The 27,738-nt window shown below is 33.5% G+C and overlaps 1 protein-coding gene across 1 annotated transcript in view; it reads left to right on the top strand.

Annotated features, from left to right (window-relative positions):
- The first annotated feature begins 480 nt into the window (after positions 1 to 480).
- mertka (c-mer proto-oncogene tyrosine kinase a) overlaps positions 481 to 27,738 on the top strand; it is a 57,585-nt gene continuing 30,327 nt past the window's right edge. The window contains exons 1-7 of the mRNA XM_073834822.1: positions 481 to 710; positions 3,367 to 3,718; positions 7,160 to 7,260; positions 7,347 to 7,517; positions 21,974 to 22,060; positions 23,099 to 23,214; positions 26,644 to 26,827. Of these exons, the coding sequence (XP_073690923.1) occupies positions 608 to 710; positions 3,367 to 3,718; positions 7,160 to 7,260; positions 7,347 to 7,517; positions 21,974 to 22,060; positions 23,099 to 23,214; positions 26,644 to 26,827 (1,114 nt within the window). The 5' untranslated portion in view covers positions 481 to 607. The remainder of the gene's footprint in view (positions 711 to 3,366; positions 3,719 to 7,159; positions 7,261 to 7,346; positions 7,518 to 21,973; positions 22,061 to 23,098; positions 23,215 to 26,643; positions 26,828 to 27,738) is intronic.

Below are 27,738 nucleotides of genomic sequence, written 5' to 3'. Positions count from 1 at the left end.
TGCATAATGATGCATTTAAAAGTTAATGACCATACCTATCATTATAAAAGTTCATAATGTTTCTGCACATGAAATATACCATGGATAACATTAAATAAATATTTGTTATTAGTTTACACATTGATTATTTATCACTAAAACTCCTTTCTCTACCTGTCCGTTGGTCGCGCTTAACCGCCATGTTTGTAGTTTTTTAACATTTTTTATGCGTGTTTGTAGTCCTAATCGGATCCTCGTTCACCGGGCAATGTGTCGTGGGCAAATTTAGCCGTTAGAGTGTGCATTGATCCACACTTCGTAATCTTAAATTAAGTAATAGACCATCCGGGAATAATTTGTGTGCATCTGTGTGAAACACGCATAAGAAAAAAGAACGACAAAAAGGACGGCTCCCCCCCAGCCGCGACTCGGCTCCCATCTTTCATGTTTATGAGCCGTTCAAAAGAATCGGTTCGTTCGCTAACGTCACAACTCTAGTGCACACGCATTCCTTCGTGTGTTAAATGACCCAGAGAAAAGAGCAAAGAAGATGTTATTTGGTCTGCACACTGGCTGCTTCGCGCTAATACTCATCTGACACACTCACACTGAAGGAAAAGGAAAATAAATGGCTATGGGGTTTATTTTAGGCAAAAGTTTCTCAGCGATGTTGAGCTTTTTGACTCCACTGCTCGTCGGATTGTTTTCCCAGTCAGTCAGACTGACAACTGGTAAGATGTGAGGTTTTCGTAAAGCTACTGTGATGTTTTTAGGCATGTTTTAAAAGCAAGTAAATCAATAATCTTAAAAAGTTCAGAAAGTGCCGTTAAAAGCTACATGTGATGAGATTTGTGTCGTATGGAATGAGATTTTGCTTTGTTTTTGTCATATGGAATCAATTTATGCCTGGTTTGGTGGAAAGTTGTCAACACAAAACTTGCTTTTCTACATGAAAAACTCGTTTAATCGTCTTTATTAGTTCAAAATCATGAACTTAATTAAATATGTAAGCATACTCCACGAAATATTAATGATGTGAATTGTTTTTAGGATTAATATCCGATTTTAAGACTTCCAACGTAGAGCTCTAGCTAGATAGTAATGCATATTTTATAAAGTGTTAGACTTTTGCACTGTAAAATTTAGAGGATTACATTGATGAAATAATAATCTGCCCTAGTTTCATAGGTTTAGAAACTGAATAGTGCTAGTCTTTGCCCCTATTTAGTTCATGTGGTCAATAGCTATAAATAATGAGACTTTACTGAAAGTTCACAGTAAATATTTCTAATGGTTTGTTATATAGTGCTGTTGTGTATTTTTATTTATTATATACATAAAATAAAATGAATGCCAACAGCCTTGGCAAAAGATTATTTATTTAATTAATTAATACAAAATATTTGTAAATGAAAAACCTCTAATAATAATAGCAATTCATTTCTTTTGAAAAGTAATAATACAGTATTTTATATTATTTTATTTAAAGTCATAAATGCACAAATTAATACATTAAATAAATCTCAATATTAAATCAAAATTTCCTTTTTTCTTATGCTCTGCTGCAGTAATATTACCAGCTCTCATGACAATTTTTTTATTTTTCAAATGTTTATTTATTCATTTATTTTTTGGTCAAAGTAAGGGAAATCTAAAACCCCTAAAGACACCTTTTTTAACAATTATTTATTTATTTAATAATATATTTTACATTAAAAAATAAATAAAAGTGTAATAATAAAATATTTTTATATTAATCAGTTTTTGTATATTAGTTTAAATAAAGTTGACATAAATATATTACTTAATAAATTAAATATTTCTCTTTTTTCTTTATATATATATATAATAGTATAATATATATATATATATATATATATATATATATATAATAGTACACCATAGCTTGATATATACTATGGTATTGATATTTTTTTTTCATTTAGTAAATATATTAATAAAAAAATAGATTACTTTTTTAAATGTTAATTTTAATAAATATAATTTAAATAAGTAATTTAAATCTTAATTTAATTTTTTTACGCTCATCTACAGCAGTTTTACCAGTTCTTATGTCAAGTTTCATGTGTTTTTGCTCATTTTGTTGCTTTGTTTAAAAAATGTTTAAAAGATTATTATATGAAAAGGTTTGACCTGAAAAATTGACAGATTGTGATTGAAAAACAAAATTAGTGACATAATATTTAACTTATTTTTTCCATTTATTAAAAATACTTTTTATTTCAGACTCACTTTGATTGAATTTGTAGAAAGAAAAGTTTATTAAATAGTTTTTGTACTGCATTTTAGTATGAATTTTATGATTTATAAAATCTATTTACTTAATTATAGACTTTTTATGCTGGATGCCCATGTATATCTGAAACGTCATCAGTGCTCGTTGGCATTGTGAAAAGTAGTTTATAAGACTTGGAATTTTCTATAAAACCTGGAGTGGTTTACAGTATCTTCTAATAAAGAAGTGGATGTCGTGTTGAAATTAAAATTGCCACTGCAGAGAAGCATATTTTAGTTTCATTCTAGCTCTTGGCTTAATGACAAAATAGATTTCTATCACTTAAACACTGATCTAAACTACAGCAGCTGATCATTTAATTGTCCATAAGACAATACGACTTAAATATGTTGTACAAGATCTTTTTGATCGAGTTCCATAAGTCCAGAGATAGTATATATGAAAGTCTCTCTCAATGAAAGCTGCGTATGCTTCCTTTGATAACAGATCCCATCAGAGAAAGAATTTCCTTTTGCTCCTGGAGAACAGGATGCTGGTTTTCCACTGCGTTTCTGAAGCCGTGCCAGATCTGAGTCACTCAATAGAAAATGTCAAAATACTTACTGAAAAGTAGCATGGTTGAACCACATATGCCATAGCTTTATATATACCATGATATTGATTTTTTTTTTTTAATTTAGCAAATATATGAGGACCCCAAAACTAGTCTTAAGTAGCACTGGTATATTTGTAGCAATAGGCAAAAATACATTGTATAGGTCAAAAATTATCGATTTTTCTTTTATGCCAAAAATCGTTAGGACATTATGTATGCCATGAAGATACTACCATAAATATATCAAAACTTATTTTTTATTAGTAATATGCATTGCTAAGAACTTCATTTGGACAACTTTAAAGGCGATTTGCTGAATATTTAATTTTTTTTTTTTTTTAAATCTCAGATTCCAAATTTTCAAAAATTTGTATCTCGGCCAAATATTGTTTTTTTTTTATTGTTTTTTTTGGTGAGTTTTGTGGTCCAGAGTCACATATAAATAATAAATTCATAAATTCAAATGTACATTAGTTTAGTTAAACATCTTCAGTGTCATGCTTACTTTTATGAAATGTCTGATTTCCTCAAACAGCTGCCAGTTGGAAACATCCCCTCGCTGTTGTCCATCAGGGAAGTTCACCTCATTGGGCGAGACAGGGCCGATCTTTCCGGGCAACGCAGGCTCCGGACCCGTTGATTGTCCCGGCACGAGCCCCCAGCGTACATCTGTCACAGGAGGAGCTCCAGAAGCTGCGTTTCAAACCCACCGTGGGCACAATCCGGCGGTCAGAGGGGGCAGAGGTCAAGTTTAACTGCTCCATCGACATCAATGATGTGAACCAGGACTTGAATATTTTGTGGTTTAGGAACGGTAAGGAAATCCCTGATGGCATGCTGACGGAGGTCTACACTCAAGGGAAGGTCACCCTACTGTCCACTATCAGGTAATTATGACCAATACTGACTGATATCTGTCTGAATATGTTCAGAGGTTATTGACAGTAGATGAACAATCTGCCTGCAGTGTTCATTCCGTCAACGAAGACGACAAACGAATATTCATTAATGAGCATTTTTTTCTGTGACTAAGGTGAGACCTTGACTAGTTACAATTAATATCTGATGATAAAAACTATGTATTCACATTCATTACTTAGGTAGAAGTATAGATACTAGGGTTTAAAAAGACTTCTGTAGAAGTTGAAGTATCAACTCAAGCTTTTTACTCAAGTAAAAGTGTAAAACTAATTAAAGTATAAAAGTAAAAGTAATGCAAGGAAAAAAATGCCATTAAGGACAAAAGCTTAGGCCGCACCACAGGGGGCTATTGTGCACTACCCCACCTCCTCAAAAAACATTTTTCTAAAGGCCATAATGATTATAATGTTGTATCAAAATGTTAATGTTTAAAAATTTGGGATGCACTTGGCTACCTGTTTCAGCCACATGTATGCCCATTCAGAATGAACGCAGTACAATGCAAATACATTAAAGAACCATATATGTGACCCTGGACCACAAAACCAGTCTTAAGTTGCTGAGGTATGTTTGTAGCAATAGCCAAAAATACATTGCATGGGTCAAAATTATTGATTTTTCTTTTATGCCAAAAATCATTAGGAAATGAAGTAAAGATCATGTTCCATGAAGATTTTTTGTAAAATTCCTACTGTAAACATATCAAAATGTAATTTTTGATTAGTAATATGCATTGTTAAGAACCTAATTTGGACAACTTTAAAGGTGATTTTCTCAGGATTTTGATATTTTTGCACCCTCAGATTCCAGATTTTCAAATAGATGTATCTCGGCCAAATATTGTCCTATACTAACAAACCATACATCAATAGAAAGCTTATTTACTGTGCTTTCATATTCTATATACATCTCAGTTTTGTAAAATTTAACCTTATGACTGGTTTTGTGGTCCAGGGTCACATATGTGTACTACTTTATATGTCTGCTATGTCCATTGTTGGGGGTAACGAGTTACAAAGTTAGTATAGCCTACGTATCACAACATTGTCAATCGCAAACGCTAATTTATTCAAACGTCTCTCTATCGATCCAGCTTAATGTGCGGAGGACAAAGAGAAAGCACCCGTTTGATAAATGAGCCAGTAGTAGAGAAATAATAACTTATAAGAAATATTTTTTTCTGAGTAACGACCCCAACATTGGGGATATGTCCTTGCTGGGGTGTGATGTGATTTGTGTCATGCTCAGGTGCGATGGATCGCGTACAAACCAATAGGGTGTCGTAATGGTATATGTTTATACTTCTCATCCAACCACAATCAAATTCACTCTATCCGGATGGCGCGATTTATCTGGATAGTTTTTTTTTTAAAGATGACAAGCCAGAATAAAAACAAGCTGAAATGAAACAGGAGCAATGTAGAAAGTACAGATAATTCCTTGAAAATGTAAAAAGTTGGCTGAAAAATAAATACTCCAGTAAAGTATAGAGACCCAAAATTTCTACTCGAGTAAGGTAACAAAGTATTTGTACCTTATTACTTGACACATCTGTTTATGCAGCGTCTTCGTTAACAAGACGAGGCGAGACTAGAATGTTATTTGAGGACTACCGGACATTTAAAATACATCCTTTAGGTTAAGTTAACTGTCTTGTCTTTCAAAATGTGCGTCCCTGTCATTGGATCATAAGGGGCATTTGCATATCGAGTCTTGGATAGGCTACCAAAATGTGAACCAGCAATCTGAAATCTGAAGCCTTAGCACCAATTTTTTCCAAATTTATTGGTGTTTCTCTTCATCAGTCAAAAAGTCCATCAAGTCCAAAGTGCATCCATCCATAAAAAACGTGTCTCACACGGCTCCTGTAGCGACTCTTATTTGTTTTTGTATGAAAAATATCCATATTTTAATGTCATAATCACTTTAATCTAGCTTGCGTCAACTAGTTGTACACGGAAGTCACTCCAGGCGGATGACGAAATGCGTCAATATTATTAGTTAAATCTCAATTTTCCTTTTTTTTTCTTATGCGGTTCAGTAATATTACAGTTTCCATGTTTTTTTAATTTTGTTTTTGCTAATGTAACATTTTATTTTGTTTAATAAAAATATTATTTATACAATTTTTATAGTAATTTAAATAAATATAATGTAAATTAAATGGTTATTTAATTTTTAAATCTCAAAATTAATCAGTTTTCTTTTTTATGCTCCTATGACAAGTTGCTTGTGCTTTTGTTCATTTTTTTGCTTTGTTTAGAAGATGCAAATTATCACACTTTAAGGATTACACCACTTTCAGAATAAACATTTCTTGCTAATTTACTCACCCCCATGCCTTTAGTCACAAAGGAATTAAGTTTAAGTAATACATTCCAGGATTTTTTTTCCATGTAGAGGACTTTAAATGTGCTTAACAGATTGAAGGTTAAAAATCAGTGCAGCTTCAAAGGTCTATACATGATCCCAACTGAGGAATAAGGGTCTTATCTAGCAAAACGATCAGTTTTTTTTTTTTAAATGTACAAATTAAATACTTTTATACTCTTTTTAATGACTCAGTGTTTACAAAATAAACACCATTTACAAAAAAGGTATTTTGAAGTTGGAGAATAAAAATTTGTTTTTCGACATACCCTGTCCTAAACCTGAGTATGCATTGCAGAGCTAGAAAAGATGAGCATTTGTGGTTAAAAAGTGTATAAACATTAATTTTTAAAAGCAAATGACCAATCATTTCGATAGATAAGACCCTTATTTCTCGGCTAGGATCGTTTAGAGCTCTTTAAAGCTGCACTGAAATGGCATTTTTAACTTTCAATCTATTGATCCCCATTGAAGTCCACTTCATGGAGAAAAGTCCTGGAATGTATTCCTCAAAAAACTTAATTTCTTTGCGACTGAAGAAAGAAGGACATGAATATCTTGGATGACAAGGGGGACAGTAAATCTGTACATTTTTGTGCCGGAAGTGAACTTCTACTTTAAAACTTTTATAGTATTTTAAATAAATACGATGTAGATAAATTATCTAATATTTAAATCTTGAAATGCATCTCAGTTTTCTTTTTTCTTTTCTTTTCTCCTATGACAAGTTGCTTGTGGTTTTGTTTGTGCTTTCTTTTTGAGGATGCTTTGCTTGTAAGCCTCTGGAAAAATGATCACACTTAAATGTCTAAATGTCAGATTGAAGTGTTTAAATTTCAGCAATGTTATGCATGTCTCATTTGCCAATGCATTATTGGATCAGTCTGTGTATATTATATCTGCACTATATCAGCCATTGGCCATCTCAAATGTTTTTTGAGACTCCAAAGATCTTTATTACAATTTTCAAGGACGTTTTGTTTTGTAAATATTGTCAGAAATGCTCTTGACTTATTTTCTTTGACATCATCTTTCAGCATTAAAAGTGTCCAGAGAGCAGATGCTGGAGAATATCACTGCAGGCTTAGTGTCAGTAACAAGATCATTGAGTCAAATCCCATCATTCTAGAGGTGGAAGGTAAGGAAACATTCAACTCTGTGACTAAAACTTTGTCTTGTGCATTTTAGACATTTGATATTTTGACTCATTTTACTCAAATCCAGGCCTGCCGACCTTCACTATACAGCCGAGTGACGTGAACATCACGAGAAAAACTCCCTTCACGTTGACCTGTGAGGCGGTCGGGCCTCCCAACCCTGTGACCATTAAGTGGCTTCACAAAGGCAAGAGATTTGCAGAACGCAATGAGTCTTCCAGCAACATCACCATTGAAGGTATGAACATTGATATAGTCCTCAGTGCTGTTCTTTCTTAACATCTTGTTGTTGATATAGCAGAGAATCTAAAGTCTTTAAACTGAAATCCCTGAAAAAAATCTCGGATATCAGAAAGCATTTATTGTCATGCAAGTAGAGCCAAATGGAAGATTTTTTTTTTACATTACGGTAATAGATTTGTTGTCCACATGATCATTTTTAGAGAATTGGAAGTTTTACCACAAGGTTGTACTTTCCCAAGTGCTTGTTGACACTTAATGACCCTTCAGTACACTGTGTTACAGATGACAAAAAAACATGATGCACTGTTCCTCTGGTAAATCAGGACATCCTTATTGCAGGAAAACATTGGTTGGCAGAACTTTAGTCGGTCAACAGCAAACAATAAAAATCAAACTTTGATTACGCTTCAAGTGTTGAGTGAAGACTAGCATGTTTTGTGGACATAAAGTCATTCAAATAGGATGTCTTATTATTTTTAAAAGGATTTATAGCATATTTAAGTGTTAATAAATTGTACGGGCCATATAAAATAATGATTGATTTTGACCATTTTTATTTTATTTATGTACTGTTGTAATCTTGTTATAATACAATTTTCATTCCAATTTTATGTTACGTTTAAAGATTTTGGTAAATTATTAATTTTTTTTATTATTTTATAATAATAATATATTTTTGACATTTATTTTTAGCTCTATTTTTCTTTCAGTTTTCAGTAATTTTAGCAGTTAAAATTAGTTCAGTTGTCAGTGCAACATTTCTAACTTTCAGGTACTATTTTAAGTTTCACTTTTTTCAGTAATATTTCTATTTTGCATTTTTTAGTGTATATATTTTTGTTTATCTTTAATTCAGTTTTAATTCAGTTGTCAGTGCAACCTTTTTAACTATTTTAAGTTTATTTTATTAATTATTTTTTATATTTTACATATAGTTTTCTCTTTTAGTCTATTCATTCATTTTAGACTAATTTTCATTTAACTATTTTGTTTCATTTTTACTGTTATATTTAGAATTTGCAGACAGTTATTTTTCTTTTTTATAATTTTGTTTATCATTAATTCTGTTTTAATTTTAGTACTTAAAAGAGTTAAATGAAAATTAAAAATTCACTGACAAATAACTGAAATAAGTTTAATTTTTTTCAGCAATATTTAGATTTTGCATTGTTTTATATACATATTTTTAAAATCTTTAATTCAGTTTTAATTTTAGTCATTTTAGTACTTTAACTTATTTCAGTACTTTAACATTTCTGACTTTCAGTTACTATTTTAAGTTTAATATTTTTTAGCAATATTTCTATTTTGCATTTTTTTTAGTTTTGTTTTTTATATTTTTGTTTATCTTTAATTCAGTTTTAATTGTAGTAATTGAGTACGTAAACTTAAACTTATTTCAGTTAGTTGTCAGTGTAACCTTTTTAACTATTTTAAGTTTATTTAATAATTATTTATATTTTACTTTTTATTCTCTTTTAGTCTATTCATTTATTTAAGTCTAATTTTCATTTACATTTTCTGTTATATTTAGATTTTGCAGTTATTTTTCTTTTTTATATTTTTGTTTATCTTTAATTTTAGTACTTAAACTTATTTCAGTTGTTTGCCAGTGCAACATTTCTAATTTTCATTTAACTCTATTAAGTTTATTAAGTTTCTTTTTTTTTTCCAGTAATATTTTTCAATAATATTTATTTTTGATTTTTTGTTTATCTTTAATTCAGTTTTAGTTTAAATTTAATAATTTTACTACTTAACCTAATTTCAGTTAATGCAACATTTCTGACTTTCAGTTACTATTTTAAGTTTAATTTTTTCAGTTAAATTTTTGTTTTGTTTTTTAAATATTTTAGTTTATCTTTAATTCATTTTAATTGTAGTAATTGAGTACTTCAACTTATTTCAGTTAGTTGTCAGTGCAACCTATTTAACTGTTAAAATATTGTTTATCTTTAATTCTGATTTAATTTGAGTCATTTTAGTACTTAACGTCTTTCAGTTAGTTGTAAGTGCACCTTTCTAATTTTCATTTAACTATTTTAAGTTGAATTTTTCTTGATATATTTAGATTTATCTTTAATTTAGTTTTAATTGTAGTCATTTTAGTACTTAAACTTATTTCAGTTAGTTGTCAGTGCAACATTCCTAATTGTCATTTAACTATTTTAAGTTTAAAAAAATTTCAGTAAAATATTTAATTTTGCATTTTTTGTGTAATTTTTTTTAGTTTATCTTTATTTCATTTTTATTTTAGTACTTCAACTTAAAATTATTTCAATTAGTTGTCAGTGCAACTATTTTAAGTTTAAAAAATTCAGTAAAATATTTAGATTGTGCATTTTTTTTCTTTTTTAGTTTATTTTTGTTTTATATTTTTATTTATTTTTTATTCAGTTTTAATTTTAGTAATTCAACCTAAATTTATTTCAGTTAGCTGTCAGTGCAACATTTTTTATTTTCATTTAACTATTTTAAGCCTTTTTTTGTAATATTAAGATTTTGCATATATTTTTATTTCATATAAGTTTTAGTTTTTTTATATATATATTTGTGTTTCTTTAATTCAGTTTTAATTTGAATAAGTTTAGTCTTTTAACTTATTTCACTTAATTGTTTCAGTTTTTTTCAGTGATATTTATATGGTGCATTTTTTTAAAAATTTTTTATCCTTAATTCATTTTTAATTTTAGTAATTTTAGTACTTCAACTTAAAATTATTTCAGTAATTGTTATATTTTGCATTTTTTTATATAGGCTATATATATATTTAGCAGCAAGAATCTAAACTCTGCTTCTCTCTTATGCATTTACTTTCCAAACAGATGATGTCATAAACCCCCTTAAATCTATTTTTATTACCTCTCCCTCTAAAGTGATTATAATTTCCAATTTGCTGGACAGTAATCTGTTTCACATTCCAAGCGGGGTCATGTATTCCCTCGCAGTCCCCCGGCTGAGATCATCCGGCACATTTTGTTTTCTGCAGTTATGGAAAATGTGCAGATAACAGATATTGTGAAACGTAACTGAGCTGGTTTGTACATTTATTGGTGGATTGCAATTCTATGGACTTGGAAACATTTCCACATCGCAAATGCAACTTAATTCTGATTAGTCAGCCATGTTGAAGCTTGTATATAGAGCTAAACTTTGAGAGAGAGATACTATCTTCAAAGTCACTTCTGTGTGCTTACTGTTAGGACAGTGGGATAAAATCTTTTACAGATGACAAGAGTTTACTCTGATAATTGAGCAGTCAGATTGCACTGATTACAATGAGGCCCACATGACTGCAGTGCTTTAAACTGTTGATAATTTCCTTTTTTTTTTTTTTTGATCATATCAAGAGGTATAATTAAATCTTTTTATGTTTTGATAGTCATTTGATTGATGAAAGGGAAATTCACCTTATCTATGTCATAAATGCATGTTATCAGTCTTATTAAAAACAGTTAATTCATGCTTGTGGTTAAAGTTTACATTTTTATATATTAAAATGTATATATATTTATATTTTTTAGTAATTGTCCAATAAGTTTAAATATGTAAAACATTTTTTTAATGTCTGTATATATATTTTTATTTTATTTTAGTATTTTTTGTTTATTTAGTTTTAATTATGTTAGTATGAAAATTAGAATTTTATTTTATTTTAAACTTAATTGTAGCCATTTGTCAGTGCAACTTTTCTTATTTTTATTTAACTAAATTTAATTTTTTCAGTAATATTTAGATTTTGCATTTTTTTTCATTAATTCAGTTTTAATTTTAATAATTTAGTACTTCATCCTAAACTTATTTCTGTTTTCATTAAATTCAATTTTCATTTAACTATTTTTAAGTTTAATTTTAATAATACGTTTTATATTTTGCATATTTATCTTTAAAATTTGATCTTAAATTTTAGTGATTGTTTCAAATAAGTTTAATGTTTTTTTTTTTTTAAATAAGTCTATATATTTCTTTTTCCTTTTTTTATTTAATTTTTTTTTTTTTTTTTTTTTTTTTTTAGTTTTAGTTTTAGTTTTTTTTTTAGTATGAAAAGTTACCTCGGCAACTAGCCTATTTTATTTGATTGTACAGTTGACAAAAACATATGCTGGACTTTTTCCGTGCAATTCCATCTCTTGCAACTTCTGTTTTATTGTGATATTTAACTTATTAAATATGTTACCTTAAAATGTATGTATTGTTAAAGAGAGATGGCTTGTTATTTTTCAAATCAATTTTATTATTATTTTAAAACACCCATTTACTCTCCTGTTTTGTCTAGTCCACCTAACAACCACATAACAATGCCCTGGCTATTACCCAGAATCCCCTAGTATGGTAGCAGTGACCACTCACAGTTTCAGCAAATGCTTGAATGTTTTTTTTGTGGTTAATCTCCAAGGTATGGTAATCGGTTTCTTGGCAACAGGCATAAAGTTATTGTGAAAGCAGGAGTTTTATGGTTAAAGTTTACTCAACCGGTGCTGATATTACACACACAAAAGCCTCATTCAGGGGCCCCGGCATCCCTGCAGAGCCTCGTAAAGGACGGACAGATCAAACTTCAGTTGGCTGGAGCCAAGAGCTCTTCAAAATAAAGGCTTTCTAATGGTTCTTTGCAGCACTGTGTACAAAAACAACAATAATAATCTCATCAGGAACCATTTTAGTTGTATATATTGTTGTTTGTGGACCTTTGAAGATTAAAAAAGTTCTTGATGTTACATTAGAGGTTCCTCAGATCAGCCTTTTGTTTCTGAATATCGATGATCTTTTAAAGAAACTAAAAGTGAAGTGCTTTTGAACTTTTTAAAGCACTGTAGATAGTTTTCTGAAGAACTAAACTACCCTGTAAATTATTTTTTGAAGAAAACAAAAATGAAATAATTCTACTTCAAAATTTAAATTTTAATTCAATATATTATTTGCCGTTTCTTTAAAATAGTTTAAATAGTGTGAAAATACTTTTTTTTTTTTTCTAGTGTACAATACCTAAATGGTCATATACTGTTGCACTTGTATTTTGGTTGGCTGCTAGAGTGTTCTGAGTGGTTGCTAAGGAGTTGTTAGTGTTACTAGGTAGTTGCTGTGGTGTTCAGTGTTGCCAGATTGGGCGGGTTTCCGCCCAATTAGGCTTCTTTTGATCGGCTTGGACCGGAGAATAACGCATTGGGCGGGTAGACAAAATTTGGGCTGCTTTAAAAAAATAAAAGCCGCCCAATCAGCTGTTTTTTTCTTCGCTTTTATCATTAGTCACTGTTATTTTAATACCTTCGAGCTCAAAGTATCACAGTAATATAATGTGTAGTGCAGTCATCAACTCATTTTTGCTTAACGCAACCCTTACTGGTTTAGTTTAACAGAGACCTGTCAATCAATTTACGTCTTTAACATTAGTGAGATGTGATGTCTTGTGAGTGACGGGGTTTTGGCCCTATAACGGGCAAGATTTTGAATATGCTGCTTATTCATTTATTCATTTTAAGTAATTGTGATGGCAAAGTGGCCTAAATATAAGTTACACGATAAAAAGTCTAAGTGGATTACACGTGGTGAGAGATGAATAGAAGACTTCTAAATATAATTGTAACTGAAATAAGAAAACGTGGGTGTGTGCATGAATTGGGCTTCTTTTGATCGGCTTGGACCGGAGAATAACGCATTGGGCGGGTAAACAAAATTTGGCAGCTACATTTACATTTGTTTCTCATCACTTTATTGTGCACTTTTTGCACAGAAATTAGCATATTTTTACTGTGGACATTGAAAATGATGCATGTGTTTTTCCAAGGGTTAAAGTCATCGGTTAATTTCCACTTTGAAAAGAAGACATTTTACGCATATTTTCGGACTGTTTTGATCAATATTCCTGTGAAATTGATTTATCTTTATTTTATTTTGTCATTATTCTTTTTTTAAAGAGATAAAAATGGTCCTTATCAACCTTGACATGGCAATAAAATTCTCATTATTTTGGCAGTTAAAATTTGGGCTGGTTTTTGTTGAAGTGGGCGGGTTTTGGTGAGCTTTTGGGCTGGAAATCGTGGGCCGATCTGGCAACACTGGTGGTGTTGAGTGATTGCTAAGGGGCCGTTCACATGTAGCGTCTTTTGCGCGCTCAAGTTCGTTATTTCAAATGTAGACGCGCGGCTTGCGCGCGCATATTGGAAGCGACGCGGTTGCGACGCGCACGCAGTGCGACGCGTTTGTTTTTTTCCAGGCGCGTCCGTGCCGCATCGAGATAAAAACATCTCAACTTTTCAGAATGTCGCAAGCGCACCGCAGGTCATGTGACATGAACCAACCAACCAGCTTCCTCACGTTTTTCCGTTACATTGAAACCTCTGTAGAAACATGGAGGAGCAGCTCATCATTGTGGTCCAGGGATTTCCTGAACTTTATGATTTGTCAAGCCCCCATTATTTTGACGCTAATAGAAGAAACAATGCATGGAGACGCATAGGCTTGGAGCTAGAGCGCAGCTGATGGTTGCTTAGAAACGGCAGACGCTTCCGGAGCGCAAGCGCCCGAGCGCTTTGTTGATAAGGAAGAAAGCGGCGCGCCTAGCGTTTTCCATGCGTTTTTAGGCGCGACATGTGAACGGCCCCTAAGAAGCTGTTTATGGTCGTTCACACCGGATGCGAATGAAGCGGCAAGCGCGAGTGATTTACATGTTAAGTCAATGCAAAGACGTGAATAGCCATCCTGCGGCGCGAAACGCGCGAATGAGGCGGCGCGCATTGAGCGTTTCAAGCGATTGCTGCGCCATTCGCGCGAGTTCAAAAATCTGAACTTTGACGAAAATCCGCGCCGCATTAACCAATCAGGAGCTTGCTCTAGTAGTGACGGAGGCAGTAATCCAAAACAACAATGGAGGACAAAATCACCGTTGCTGTCTGTGGTTACTCGGAGCTGTACGATACATCTTTGGACTTTTGTAGAAACAGGAATAAAAAGGATCTTGGTAGGAAGAAAGTGAGTGAAGAGGTCGGACAATCTGGTAAGTTTTAAAAAACGCTCTTTACTCAATTTGACCTACATATACATACATATTGAGACTACAAGCAAGCTAAAGCTGGCAAATTGAGCTCATTCACCTATTTTACAACTACTTTCCCGCTGACGAGTGGCAGAAGCCCCTCCCATGATGCGAATTCGTGTCTGTTGTGAAGAAAATGTCACGCGCGAATGACGCAAATTTTACTGCGCGAATGGCGCGAGTAAACTCAAATGTTCAAGCGTTCAACTACGCGCAAGTCGCGTCCGATGTGAACGCACCATAGTGTCGCTAGGTGAATGCTGTGGTGTTCTGAATGGTTGCTGTGAGTTGTTAGAATGTTGGATGGTGGTTGCTAAGAAGCTGTTAGTGTTGCTAGGTGGATGTTGTGGTGTTCTGAATGGTTGCTATGAGTTGTTAGAATGTTGGATGGTGGTTGCTAAGAAGCTGTTAGTGTTGCTAGGTGGATGTTGTGGTGTTCTGAATGGTTGCTTAGGAGTTGTTAGAATGTTGTTTTCCAAGGAGCTGTGTCAGTTTGTTGTTGCTGTGGAGTTCATCAAGGTTGTTAAGGAGTTAGAATGTTGGTTGGTGGTTATGGTGTTCTGGATGGTTGCTAAGGAGTTGTTAGAGTGTGGTTGGTGGTTGCTAAGAAGCTGTTAGTGTTGCTGGGTGTTGATTGTGGTGTTCCAAGTGGTTGTTAGAATGTTGCTTGGTGGTTGCTTTTTGTGTTCTAAATGGTTGCTAAGAAGTTGTTAAGAGTGTTGCTAGGTGGTTGTTGTGGTGTTCTGAGTGGTTGCTAAGGAGTCGTTAGAATGCTTGGTGGTTGCTGTGGTGTTGAGTGGTTGCTAAGAAGTTGTTAAGAGTGTTGCTAGGTGTTTGTGGTGTTCTGAATGGTTGCTAAGGAGTTGTTTGAACATTGGTTGGTGGTTGTGGTTTTGAGTGGTTGCTTTGTTGTTTTAAGTGGTTGCTAAGTAGTTGTTAAGAGTTTTGCTAGGTGTTTGTTGTGGTATTTTGAATGGTTGCTAAGGAGTTGTTAAAATGTTGGTTGGTGGTTGCTGTGGTGTTGTAAATGGTTTCTAAGGAGTTGTCAGTGTTGCCATTTGGTTGCTGTGATGTTCTGAGTGGTACCTATAGAGTTTTTAGAATGTTTTAGAATAGTTGCTAAGAAATTTTTAGAATGTTGGTTGGTGATTATTGTGGTGTTGAATGGTTGTAGATGGTTGCTAAGGAGTTGTCAGTGTTGCTGTGATGTTCTGAGTGGTACCTTAGGAGTTGTTAGAATGTTGCAAGGTGGTTGCTGTGGCATTTTGAGTGGTCGCTAAGGAGTTGTTAAGTGTTGCTAGGCCGTTATTGTGGTATTCTGAATGGTTGCTAAGGAGTTGTTAAAATGTTGTTTGGTGGTTGCTTTGGTGTTGTAAATTATTGCTAAGGAGTTATAAAGAGTGTTGTTAGGTGTTTGTTGTGGTGTTTTAAATGGTTGCTAAGGATTTGTTAATTTGTTAGTGTTTCTAGATGGTTGTGGTGTTGATTGATTACTGTTGCATTGCTAGATGGTTGCTAGGTTCCAGAATCAGGGTACACAATTGGCTTTATCAAGATCTACATGTGTTGAAGCCTATGTGAAGTTTTATGCTCTTAAATGTGAATTTGTGGGAAAAAATCGTGCTATTTCTTCATGTTTTTCTGTGGTGCAGTTTCACAGATTTAAGATGCCTGTTATTCAAATCCAGTGATAAATAATGAAAGTTTCCATCTAAACTTGCAAAGTTGACTTATGTGCCAAATTGGAATATTGTATAAATCATTTGTGAGTAATGCACTGTTTCCATCCAGCAAGATGAAGAGAACAAAATCCTAACTTCCTGATGAACTGGTGCAAAATATCACTAAGAAAAGGGTCATTTGCTGCAGTTGGAGAAGCCACTTTTTTTATTCAAATGTAGTAAATTACTTGTGCCTCGAAGCGTCCAGACGAAAAACACAAACGCGGTCATGTTATCTTGCTATCTGAAGTTGATGCCTGCTGTTTGGGAATGTAGTCTTGTAAGATGGTTCAAGGAAGAAATCATACTGAACCACTGTGATGACAGTCTTTGCCTCTGGCATTTCACATTGACCAAAACAGATGCTGTGCAATGAGATCTGTCCGTTGGTTAGTCCAGTTATGCCGTCCCATCACTCAAAGTCACATGACTTTTTTTGACGCATATCAAGGAAGTGTATGTATGTATTTATCCATCATAGTTTATGCACTGTTTCTTATTGGATTGAAATTTATCCTCCTCTATTGAGCGCACACATTTTTAATGCTCACTTTTAGAATTTCTGCACATCGTGGCGTTTCCATGCAGCATTTTTTATTGCATACAAATAGGTGAATGGAAACATTTCGAAAATACGTTGCTACAGTTTCATAACTGGTAAAATATGTAATAAAAAATGTAAAAACTATGTAATTTAGCTGAAATAATTTTGGATCCACCACTGTTCTATATCTAGATCTGAAAATGTACATCCAGAGGGCCAAACAAAGTTTAAAATGGCTTTTATCTGGCTCTGAATCTGACAGCTTCAATTCACTTAATAAAATCAATTCAGTTTGAAGATCAGATCAGATTTGTTCATTTCTGAGTGAAATAAGTGCATGTTTCACCTCTGGTGTATGTAAGACACAAAAAGGCTCTCCGAGATTGTGTTTAAACCACATTCCGCCTCACTTCTCCTTGAAAAGTGTTGTTTCTTACTGGAATTGTTTCGAACAATGTGAATACAGAAAGCCTCTGATTTTCCAAGTTGACCTTGGGCTCACTGTCCTGTCGGGCTTACAATGGCTGCATTACGTAATGCACACACAAACACTTTCTTTCTCTCTCTGGATGCTGTGATGTGTGTTTCCATCAAGAGAAAACTAGTTAGAGCTGGATATGACCGTTTCCCATGTGAGGACTGGCCTGTAATTACCGCTCATGTTTCAAAATGTGCACATAAAATGCTGAGTTTGGTGAAGCAGTTGAAACCACTGCCACTGCGAATGTGCTTAATCATTTTTTAGAGCATATTTTATTTTATACTGGCTACAGTTGTGTTAGATGGAAGACTCAAAGCTGAATATAAAATATAAAAGGTGCATCACTCATTTCCAATAACTAGTTAACTATGCAACATTTCAGGTTCCAAACTGTTCCCTGCCTATTCAAAAACTGAAATAAATAAAATATGGCTGGATTGTTGATAGGGTGTTGCTGTTGGATTCTGGGTGGTTACTAAGCAGTTGCTACAATATTGCTCTAGTGGTTGTTAGAGCGTTGTTAAGATATTTTTTATTGTTTCTAGGTTGTTCTTATTTATATTTTTTTTCTGATAAAATGTTGAATGTGATTTAAATGTTTTTTTATTATTATTATCATTACAATTTTGTAATTTTAATTAATAAGAAGAAAAAGAAGAAAAAAAATTAAACATATGTGAAATATTACTATTTTAATGCATAAATAATTCTGATAAGAAATAAAATATTAAACAAGAAATATTGCTGTTATAATATTTTCATTAAAACATTGTATTTAAGAAAAATAATTACAGTACAACAGTATAATTGCAATTCTAAAGTTTATTAAATTGTATTTAAAATGCAGTTTTAAAAAACAGCTTTTTTGTTTGATTTTTGTCAATTTGTCAATTTTGTCATTTTATTAATTGTTAATTATTGATAATACATTTATAATAAATATAATAATAATGTAATTAATAAAATTTATAATAATAATAATAATAATAATAAAAAAGAATGAATAAACAATTTGCACAAAGGTTTGTCATTTTATTAATATTAAGAGTAAAATTAATTAATTAAAAAATTCAATTAATAAAAAATATTATGATTTTAATGTTTCACTAAAAATTGTGCATTTAAAAAATATATTTTTAGAATTATTATTATTATTATTTTTAACATTTTCATTCTACATTACAACTGTAAAACAACATTCCTAAAGTTTATTGCTCATCTCATTTCTTCATATTAAAACATTTAGCAAACAACTGAATAGAACACACAAAGCTTTTTTTCTTGTTGACTACAGCCGGTTTATGAGCCCATTTCATTGCAAATTAAGCAAGATGGATGGTGCATGTTTCATTTTCAAATGCACGTTATACTGTAAGCAACCCAAATTTAAAGCAGATGTAGATACGAGTTTGTGCAGAGCAGCATTTACTGCAGCCCAAGCGGCTCTGCAAATGCATATAAAAGTACACAGTATAAAATGCTCAACTGATAGTTATTTCATTAAGTTTTGATTTATCATGCACCTCTAGCTGCTGAGATGTTTTTGGCAGTTTAAACCTTACTATTTACTTGGTAAACAAGGATACCTTAAATGTTAGAGTTGCCATGGTACACTCTTAAAAAACATAATTTGTTAGCGTTACAGTAGACACTATACCAGAGAAATCTCAGATTCTGTTGGATGCTTATGCAGGGCCTGCTAGCATGGCTGTTCTCCAAACCCAATAATTACAGGCCACCAGAAATGTAGGGTTCACTTTCTGGCACCCATACAGACCCATACAATCTGTCCAGCCTGTTTGCATGCTTCTTTTTGAAGCTTTTTTATAAACTTGCTAAATTTAGTCAGTTTGATTTATGAAAAGGAGCTTGCAGAGATTCCATTTATATCAGTCATTTTTCTGGTAAACAAAAGCTAAAAATATGAATTTAACCTTGCAAGGCTTCGGATCCAGGCTTTGGCTAATGACACACAGTTCTGGAAACTCTTTCCGATTAATTAGTTTAAATGGGTGGTTTATTTAAAATATATTTGGAAGTTGTTTTGCACATTGCTTTTTAACTAAATCTTCTCTGGGTTAAAAGTCAGCAAAAGTCTTCTTGTCTTCTAAAGGGAGGTCTACCTCAAGAATAATGAATTGAAAACATCCCGGTGAGGTGGTTTCAACAAATTAGGTTTGATTTAGGAAAGTTTACATTCAAGAAACCTCGCTTTTCCATCTCCAGACTGAACCCATAATCATTCCTACATTGAAAGCTGGCGTCTATTATTCAAATTTGCATCTTTTTCCAGACGCCGTTTCATTAGCATAGTTCAGTCGCTTGAAATGGAGGTACGGTCTGTCCCACTGACAGTCGGTGAAAGACACGTTTGATACTAAGAAACATGTCAACAACCAAACAAGTAGTTTCCTGTCAGCTCCATTGGAGGAAGCAATGTGTCCTTTGTGGCAGAGGCTCTGCAATGCACTCGCACAAAAGGGATATTATGGCTGGGCTTGTGTCAGAGTGGGACTGGAGTGTTGGCGTGGAGTGGCACTGAAAGACTCATACTGTGCGACACGCTGGCGGTGAAAGTTACGCCGTCCCGCATGTGCTCGACCTCCACGACTGATGCAAAGCCTGTGGCGCTGATTATCAAGACTCTATTAATTTGGTTTTAACCACCATTAGTGGTCCCAAATATATTTACAGTTAATTGTGAAAGACTCACAGCCAAGATGAATTGGATCTGGATGGTTTCCAGATCAGTTTCCTGGTGTGTTTGTGTGGTCTCTTCTGCTCACCAAGGCTGCATTTATTTGTACAAATATACAGTAAAAACAGTAATATTTTTACAATTTAAATGAATGTTTTCTCTTTCAATATATTTTAAAATGTAATTTATTTCTGTGATGCAAAGCTGAATTTTTAGCATCATTACTTCAGTCCTCAGCGTCACGTGGTCCTTCATAAATCATTGTAATATGCTGATTTGCTGCTCAAGAAACATTGTGTTGCTTCATTTTTTTGTGGAAACACTAGGGATTTAGTAATATCAAAATATTATGATACGATAATATCTTTTTATTGCAATGTTTTAAAAAAGACATATACACTTGAAGAAAAAATGTGCATTTCAAAGTTAAATTCGTCTATCTAATGTGGATTGAGAGTTCAAAATTAAGAGCTTTAACCCACATTTCTAACAGAAAAATGTTTTAGTCAGAAAAAAGTCAGGGAATTGACTTGTACCTAAACTTTAAAGGGGACTTAACCCCCTTTTTATTTGTAAAATACTCTCTCAGTCTAAATTACATTCACACTGGTGTTTTAGGAAGCCAAATTATAATATAATAATAATAATAATAATAACAATTTAATATTACTGTTATTCCTAGGGCAGGAATAGCAATAAATTGTAAAACAATTGCACTGTAAATTGTTATTAAAATGTATGTTATTTTTACACTATAGTAGGAAAATTACAATACTTCTTATTTCTACACTTAAAAGAGATATTTTGAATATGGACTGCAGTAACGGTACCCATTTAAACCGCAAGCTGTCAGCAATTCATACTGCACTTTAAACTTTTATTTTGGTAGAAACGGCAGTAGAGCTTTTAGTTTGATGCCAACCTCCAGCTTCAGTGAAAACAGGCTTACAAAACTACAATTTGAGTCTCACTACAAATTAAGTGAAATGTTGTAATCATCTGCCGTGAAAATAAAGCATAACTGGTGGCCATTGCATTCCCAAAGGTGCGGCAAACTCAGAGGACATGCATTAAATGAGTTCACTGCATTCATTCACTGAGGAGTGGAAAACACCGGATCACAAGCTAAATGGCCAAAGAATATTATTTTACTAACTTATTAATTTTAAGTTAAATTGTGCTTTTATGGTAGGTTATAATGTCTACTAGAATGTAAAAAAATTTCAGTGTAAATATTGTTAAATTGTAAATAAATATTTTTAAATTGTTGTTTTGTAATAGATTTTTTCTTTGAAAAGCAAGACAAAACTTTAAAAAATCTAATATTGGTTATTTTATTTATGCAATGGTGAAAACAATTGGCAAAATACATGGTGGTGGGGGGTTTTTGGTAATCGGCCTTCGGCCCAGTGTTTAATTTTGTTCGGCTTCGGCCAAGAATTTTAATTTCAGCGCCTCCCTAAATATCATGATATATAACACCGTTACATCCCTAGAAAACGGTGATGCTTTTTTTTTTCAGAAATCTTTGATGAATAGCAAGGTAAAAAAAAAACTGAATTTATTTGAAATAAAAAATCTTTTTGTAACATTACAAATTATAATTGATCGGTTATGATGAATTTAATGCTTCCTTGCTGACTATAGGTTCATTAAAATAATAAAGTTAAAGTTTAAGTAAAAATAACACTTAACTTAAACTAAACACCTCTAAACTTTTGAACAATAGTGTATTGTACTTGAAACTGTCTGTAACAATAATAATAGTTAGCAAGCACCACTGATTCTTCCCAAACAGGATCCATTTTTTTATTGTTCAGACAAACGGATTGTTTCCTCCCCAAATTTAACGCCAGCGGTTGAGCTAGAAAGTCACCTGTTTGGCCAGCCAAACAAGTCAGATGAATTCTTCAGCATCTCAAAAAAAAAAAAATGAGTGAGAGAGATAAATGTTTTATTTTTTGTTCTGTGCAGGTGTTGATGAACCCACTCAGTACAGCTGTGAAGCTCACAATGAGAAAGGCCTCACAGTATCGAGAGAAGCTCACGTCAATATCAAAGGTAAAGCCAATATGAGAAAAGCCGTATTTTTATTATATATTACATTATATAATTTTATATGCCACATTATGTTTAAGGTCTTATTTTATTTGGTAATTTAGCTTTAATTTATATTTATTTTCATCATAGTTTTTGTCATTTTAGTGCTTCAGCTTGCCAATGCAATTAAGTTCTTTATCTAGTATTTCTATTTTTATTTCTGCTTAATTTCAGTAAACCAAATTTTTTAAATAGCTTTATTAATAATAATAATAGCAATGGCCAGGAATATGTGACCCATGCTGGAAAAATCAGTCTGAATGAGCACATTTTCAATAAATTTAAAATTATTAATAGTCAAGTTTTTCACATTCTCCATTAAAATACCTTCAAAATATACAGCCGTTTGAAGGTGATAAAGTCATCAGAGCTGTTTTTGAGAAAAAAAGTTTTTTTAAAGAGTTTTCTGCAGATTCCCAAGCAACAAAAAAATCACCAAGCAACTTTGCATATTTTCCTCCAATTCTTTTATTAATAATAATTACTATTAATTACTAAAACATAACTGATTTTAGTGTGAATCTCACCAAGACATATTTCTCAATGTACTTTATAGGTAGATTGCATGCTCTCGGAGAGGCGCGTCTTATGCACGCGTTTTGCAAATGTCAGTCAGCGCAATTGTTTTGTTTTCATTAGCATGGCTTTGAAAATCATATTCCATTGGTTTGGACACAAATGCTGCGCTTTGCAACAAAAGACCCCCAACTTGCGATGAGAAGCTGCAGCAGTTGTCCAGAAGTGTACTCCTCTCAAAAAGCGTACAAATATAATTTTAGATGTTTAATTACTATTTGAAGCATTGGGTTCACTAGAAGAGGGCTTAATGAACTCATTTTTCTGGAAAAACTAAAATTCGACAAATTGATTTTTCACTTCTTTTGCCTGTAGCTCAAAATTAGACTGTCCACATTCAGACTCATTTTGCCAGCACGGGTCACATATTTTTCTTAACCCTAAAGTAGTTTTGAATCCTTGATTAATGTTTTTTTTTTCCAGTGCTTCCTGACAAAGTATCAAAGGTCTCAGTAGTAAAACGTGAGGCCAACAAACTCCTCATAACCTGGACGCCAGAACGTGATGGCTTCTCTCCTCTCAGCACATGCTACATCACAGTAAGAAATACAAAATAATGAGCACTATCGTACAAGGTCACTGCATTGTAAAGGAAACCTCTGAGGAACATAGTGTTCAGTTCCGTTCAAGATGATTTCTTGTTGTTTGGTGCTCCTAAGCAAGTTCTAAACTCCAAGCATTTACCTTTAAAGGGGTCCTATTATGCTCCTTTCCAAAGTCTTTTTTTTTTGTTTTGGGTGGGCACTAGAACACGCTCTCATGCTTGGTGGTTCGAAAAACGCATTTTTTAATTTTTTTTTTACATAATTTACATTATTACAGTAGCTTTCTCTCCAGGCTGGCACAAATGGCTCAATTAGTTCTGGGTTTGATGAAGGTTCGCCTTCCAAAAAACAAAATGTGTTGTGATTGGTTAGCAGTCCCACTACATTGCAATTGGCGAAAAGCTTAGACGGCATTTCGGTCCTGCCACGCCCCTTCCCAAAGCAGCAAGTTCAGTGTACAACTGTGCAAGCTAGATTAAAGTGATTCTAATGTTTTGGATATTTTAAATGAATATTTTTGTATAAATATGGATATTTTTCGTACAAAAACACATCAGATCACTAAAGGAGGCTTTTACTGACCCCTCCGGAGCCATGTGAGGCACCTTTTTATTATGGATCGACTTGTTTTGGACTGATGGAGAAAAGCACTTGCCTATGCCGTTCAGTCTATGCCATTCTTAAGCTTGGGAGTGCCAGGATTATTTTTAATTATAACTCCAATTGCGTTCGTCTGAAAGAAGGAAGTCATATATACACCTAAGATGCATGGAGGGTGAGTAAATAATACGCTACTGTAGTGTTGGTCCTATCATCAGCCTGTGAGATCGCCGATATTGTCATTATTACGTTAATTTATTTAATTATTTACATGCCTGAAACCAGCTTCAGCATAAGGCTAGTGAAGTCATCTACACTCAGTGTTTCCCACAGGTTTGAAGGCAATGTGTGGTGGTCAGCCCGGGTGATGGGGGGGTTAGATGTTTGTCCAAGGGGGGTGGGGGTTTGCAGATGAAAAGAACGATTGGATAGGGATACGATTGGATCCCCTAAAGGGATTTCCTAATTCCTAAAGGTTAATAATTAAAAAAAAAACTGTTAATAATTGGTTACACAGAACTTTATTACATTAATTTAGCACCATATACAACAGCCTACTTGCTGCACAGTCTGCAAATTTTGTTAGGGCACCTTATTTTGCGGGGCTTCCTAAATAAAGATTCTAAAGGCTACTAGGATCCAACTAGGCTAGCCTACATTTTACCGCAAACTTGCGACTAGTTAACTTTCTAAAGAAGGCGCAATCGCTTTTGCTAAGGGTCGGGACTTACAGTAACATCAACACACTGAAACTATTGTATTCAGAATATAAAATATTTTATAGCACTTTTTAATCTGTGATTGTGTGTTAAAAGTGTTCACGAGATACCAACCTTTTGCCAGCCGTCTTCTCTCCACAGATGATCCAGACAGATGTGGTGTGCACGGAGGGGAGGGTGTGTGTGTGTGTGTGTGTGTGTGTGTGTGTGTGTGTGTGTGTGTTTGAGGGAGAGACGCGTGAGTGACAGAGAGATGAAGAGAGAGAAGGGAAAGGAAATGCAGTTGAACGAATTCACTGCGTGTTTTAAATAGCGTACAAAAGAATAACGAAATGCAATATGTGACGGTCGGTATTGATATTTTTTTTTTTTTTTTTTTGTCTGTGTTGAATCTGTGGCGGTCGGAATTTCATCTGTGGCGCACCGCCACAGATTCGTCTATGTGTGGGAAACACTGACACTGTATAAAGAATAAATCTCTTACCACACACTGCACACTTCTACGGCATGGCTCTGACGCGGCCACCGATGATCGTCACTCTAGTTTAGGGTTTAGGATTAGTTCACTTTCATAACAACAATGTACAGATAATGTACTTACCCCCTTGTCATCCAAGATGTTCATGTCTTTCTTTCCTCAGTCGTAAAGAAATTGTGTTTTTTTTTTTTTGAGGAAAACATTTGAGGATTTCTCTCTTTATAATGGATATTGATGGCGCCCCGAAGTTTGAACTTCCGAAATGCAGTTTAAATGCAGCTTCAAAATGCTCTTAACAATCCCAGCCGAGGAGGAAGGGTCTTATCTAGAGAAACGATCGGTTATTTTCTAAACAAATTGACAATTTATATACTTTTTAACCTCAAATGCTCGTCTTGTCTCGTCTCTGCACAGCTCATGTGTAGTCAATATAATCTGGGTCAATGCAGTTAGGGCATGTCTAAAAACTCCCATCTCATTTATGTCTGCAATGTCAAAATCATCCTATAATGCTGTTTTTACCTTTTTTTGTAAAGGGAGTTTGAGTTTCTTTGTATGTTCACTTTGTAAACACTATGTTGGTACTTTTGCAGCGATCTAAGGTGATTTTGAAGTTAGGGAAGAAAACGAGATGGGAGTTTTTAGACGTACCCTAACTGTATTTACCTGAATCACACAGATTTCGCATGCGCTGCGCAGAGATGAGACAAGACGAGCATTTGAGGTTAAAAAGTATAGAAATTGTCAATTTGTTTCGAAAATAACCAATCGTTTCGCTAGATAAGACCCTTCCTCCTCGACTGGGATAGTTTAGAGCCTTTTGAAGCTGCATTTAAACTGCATTTCGGAAGTTCAAACTTCGGGGTGCCATCCATATCCAATATAAAGAGAGAAATCCTGAAATGTTTTCCTCAAAAAAACAATTTCTTTACGACTGAGGAAAAAGAAAGACGTGAACATCTTGGATGACAAGGCGCTGAGTACATTATCTGTGCATTGTTGTTATGAAAGTGAACTAATCCTTTAATGCTTGGCTCCACATGTGTTTTGACCCTCTATACTGCACACGTCAGCGGCGCGGCTCCAGCACGGCTACCGGAGCAGTTTGCGGACACTTTAGTCAATGCTTGCGTTTATACGAGATGCCCTGCAGCTCACTGAAGCATCCCAGAAGCGGCTGTCCATGCTACATCGCTAAAGTTAGGCGAATCCCCCACCATGTCCCTCCCCACCCATCAACCATTCGAATTTCTGTTGGCAGGATTTATTTGAATGATATTCTAATGGACTGCATTGTTGCATCATAGCATCCGGAAAACAAACGCTGTAGTTCAAAGGAGCCATTCGTTGTAGTTTATGAAAAGGGTTTTTAAAAAAACTAAATAGATTTTTAACTTTGTAGATGTTTTTTATGACCAAACATACACACCACACACTGGTTAAAATTCAAAAAGTGAAAAAGCATAATAGGACCCCTTTAAGGAAATGGTTTCTCCTTCAGTATAAGATTACACACGCATTTTAACATCCGCCACTTGGTAATGTAACCACATTTTTCAAACTAGAAGAAACACTTTTAAAATCATTTTGTAACAAATTATAAATGATCTCCATCATCTTTTCCAGGTGCGAGAGCTTGGCCGTGAGCCGGGGAGTCCCACTGCTGTACACTCCACACATGTGCCTCCGTTCCAGTATGAAATCAGCAACCTCAAGGCCATGACCTGGTATAACATGAGCGTGTCCTGCGCCAATGAGATTGGACCATCACCACCCAGCGCCTGGGTCCAGAGCAATACCACAGAGGGCGGTGAGTCTGTTCACATTTCTGGAGCAACTTCCTGCACTTTTGTAAATAAAACTACCATTCAGTGTTTTGAAATGCATTTCATATACTCACCAAGGATGCATTCATTTTTTTTAAAGGATACAGTAAAACACAGGAATATTTGTACTATTTAAAATGGCTGTTTTCTATTTGAATATTTTTTTAAATGTAATTTATTCCTTTAATGCAAGCTGGAATTTTCAGCATCATTACTCCAGTCTTCAGTGTCACATGATCCTTCAGAAATCATTCTAAATTGCTGATTTGCTGCTTAACAAACATTTCCAATTATCAGTGTTAAAAAAGATCACTTATGTAATATTTTGGTTAGCTCTGCACACTTGAAATGAAAAGTGAAGTTAAGTGCATTAGAGTCGATAAGAGAAGTAGTTTTGCTTATTAGAGAAACTAGAATAGAATTCCTGTTTAATTCCTGTATAATTATGTCTTTTATATCCAAGAGTTTCCAAATGCCAAGTGGGAATGGGAGTGACCTGGTAGTTAGAAATGCTTTTCCTATGGGGTGTGTCCATGAAGGATTTCCTCTGTATTCCTAAAAGAACAGTGTAGAATATTTTTAGTCACTGATAAGCATTGGGCTTTATGTCATAGTGTAGTTCTAATTTAATTTTAGTTTGTATTTGTTTCCAGTTTGTTTAGTTTAGTGCTTCAAGTTTTTAAAATTATTTTTATTTATTTTGTTTTAGTTTTTCATCTAATATTTATATTTTTTTATTTCAGCTTTATTTCAATTAACATAAGTGTTTTAAAATGTTCTTAATGGCTTTTTTCTTTTGGATATTTGCTTCTGAACCATTATTACCGTACATTTTGAATTTTTATTTTATTTTATGAAGGTCCTTATATGCCCTCAAATTGTTTAAGTCTAGACA

This window comes from Garra rufa, chromosome 2 (genome assembly GCF_049309525.1).
Source record: "Garra rufa chromosome 2, GarRuf1.0, whole genome shotgun sequence".
Classification (NCBI taxonomy): Eukaryota; Metazoa; Chordata; class Actinopteri; order Cypriniformes; family Cyprinidae; genus Garra; species Garra rufa.
The sequence above is the reverse complement of the archived record's forward strand: the minus strand, read 5'-3'. Positions and strand labels throughout refer to the sequence as shown.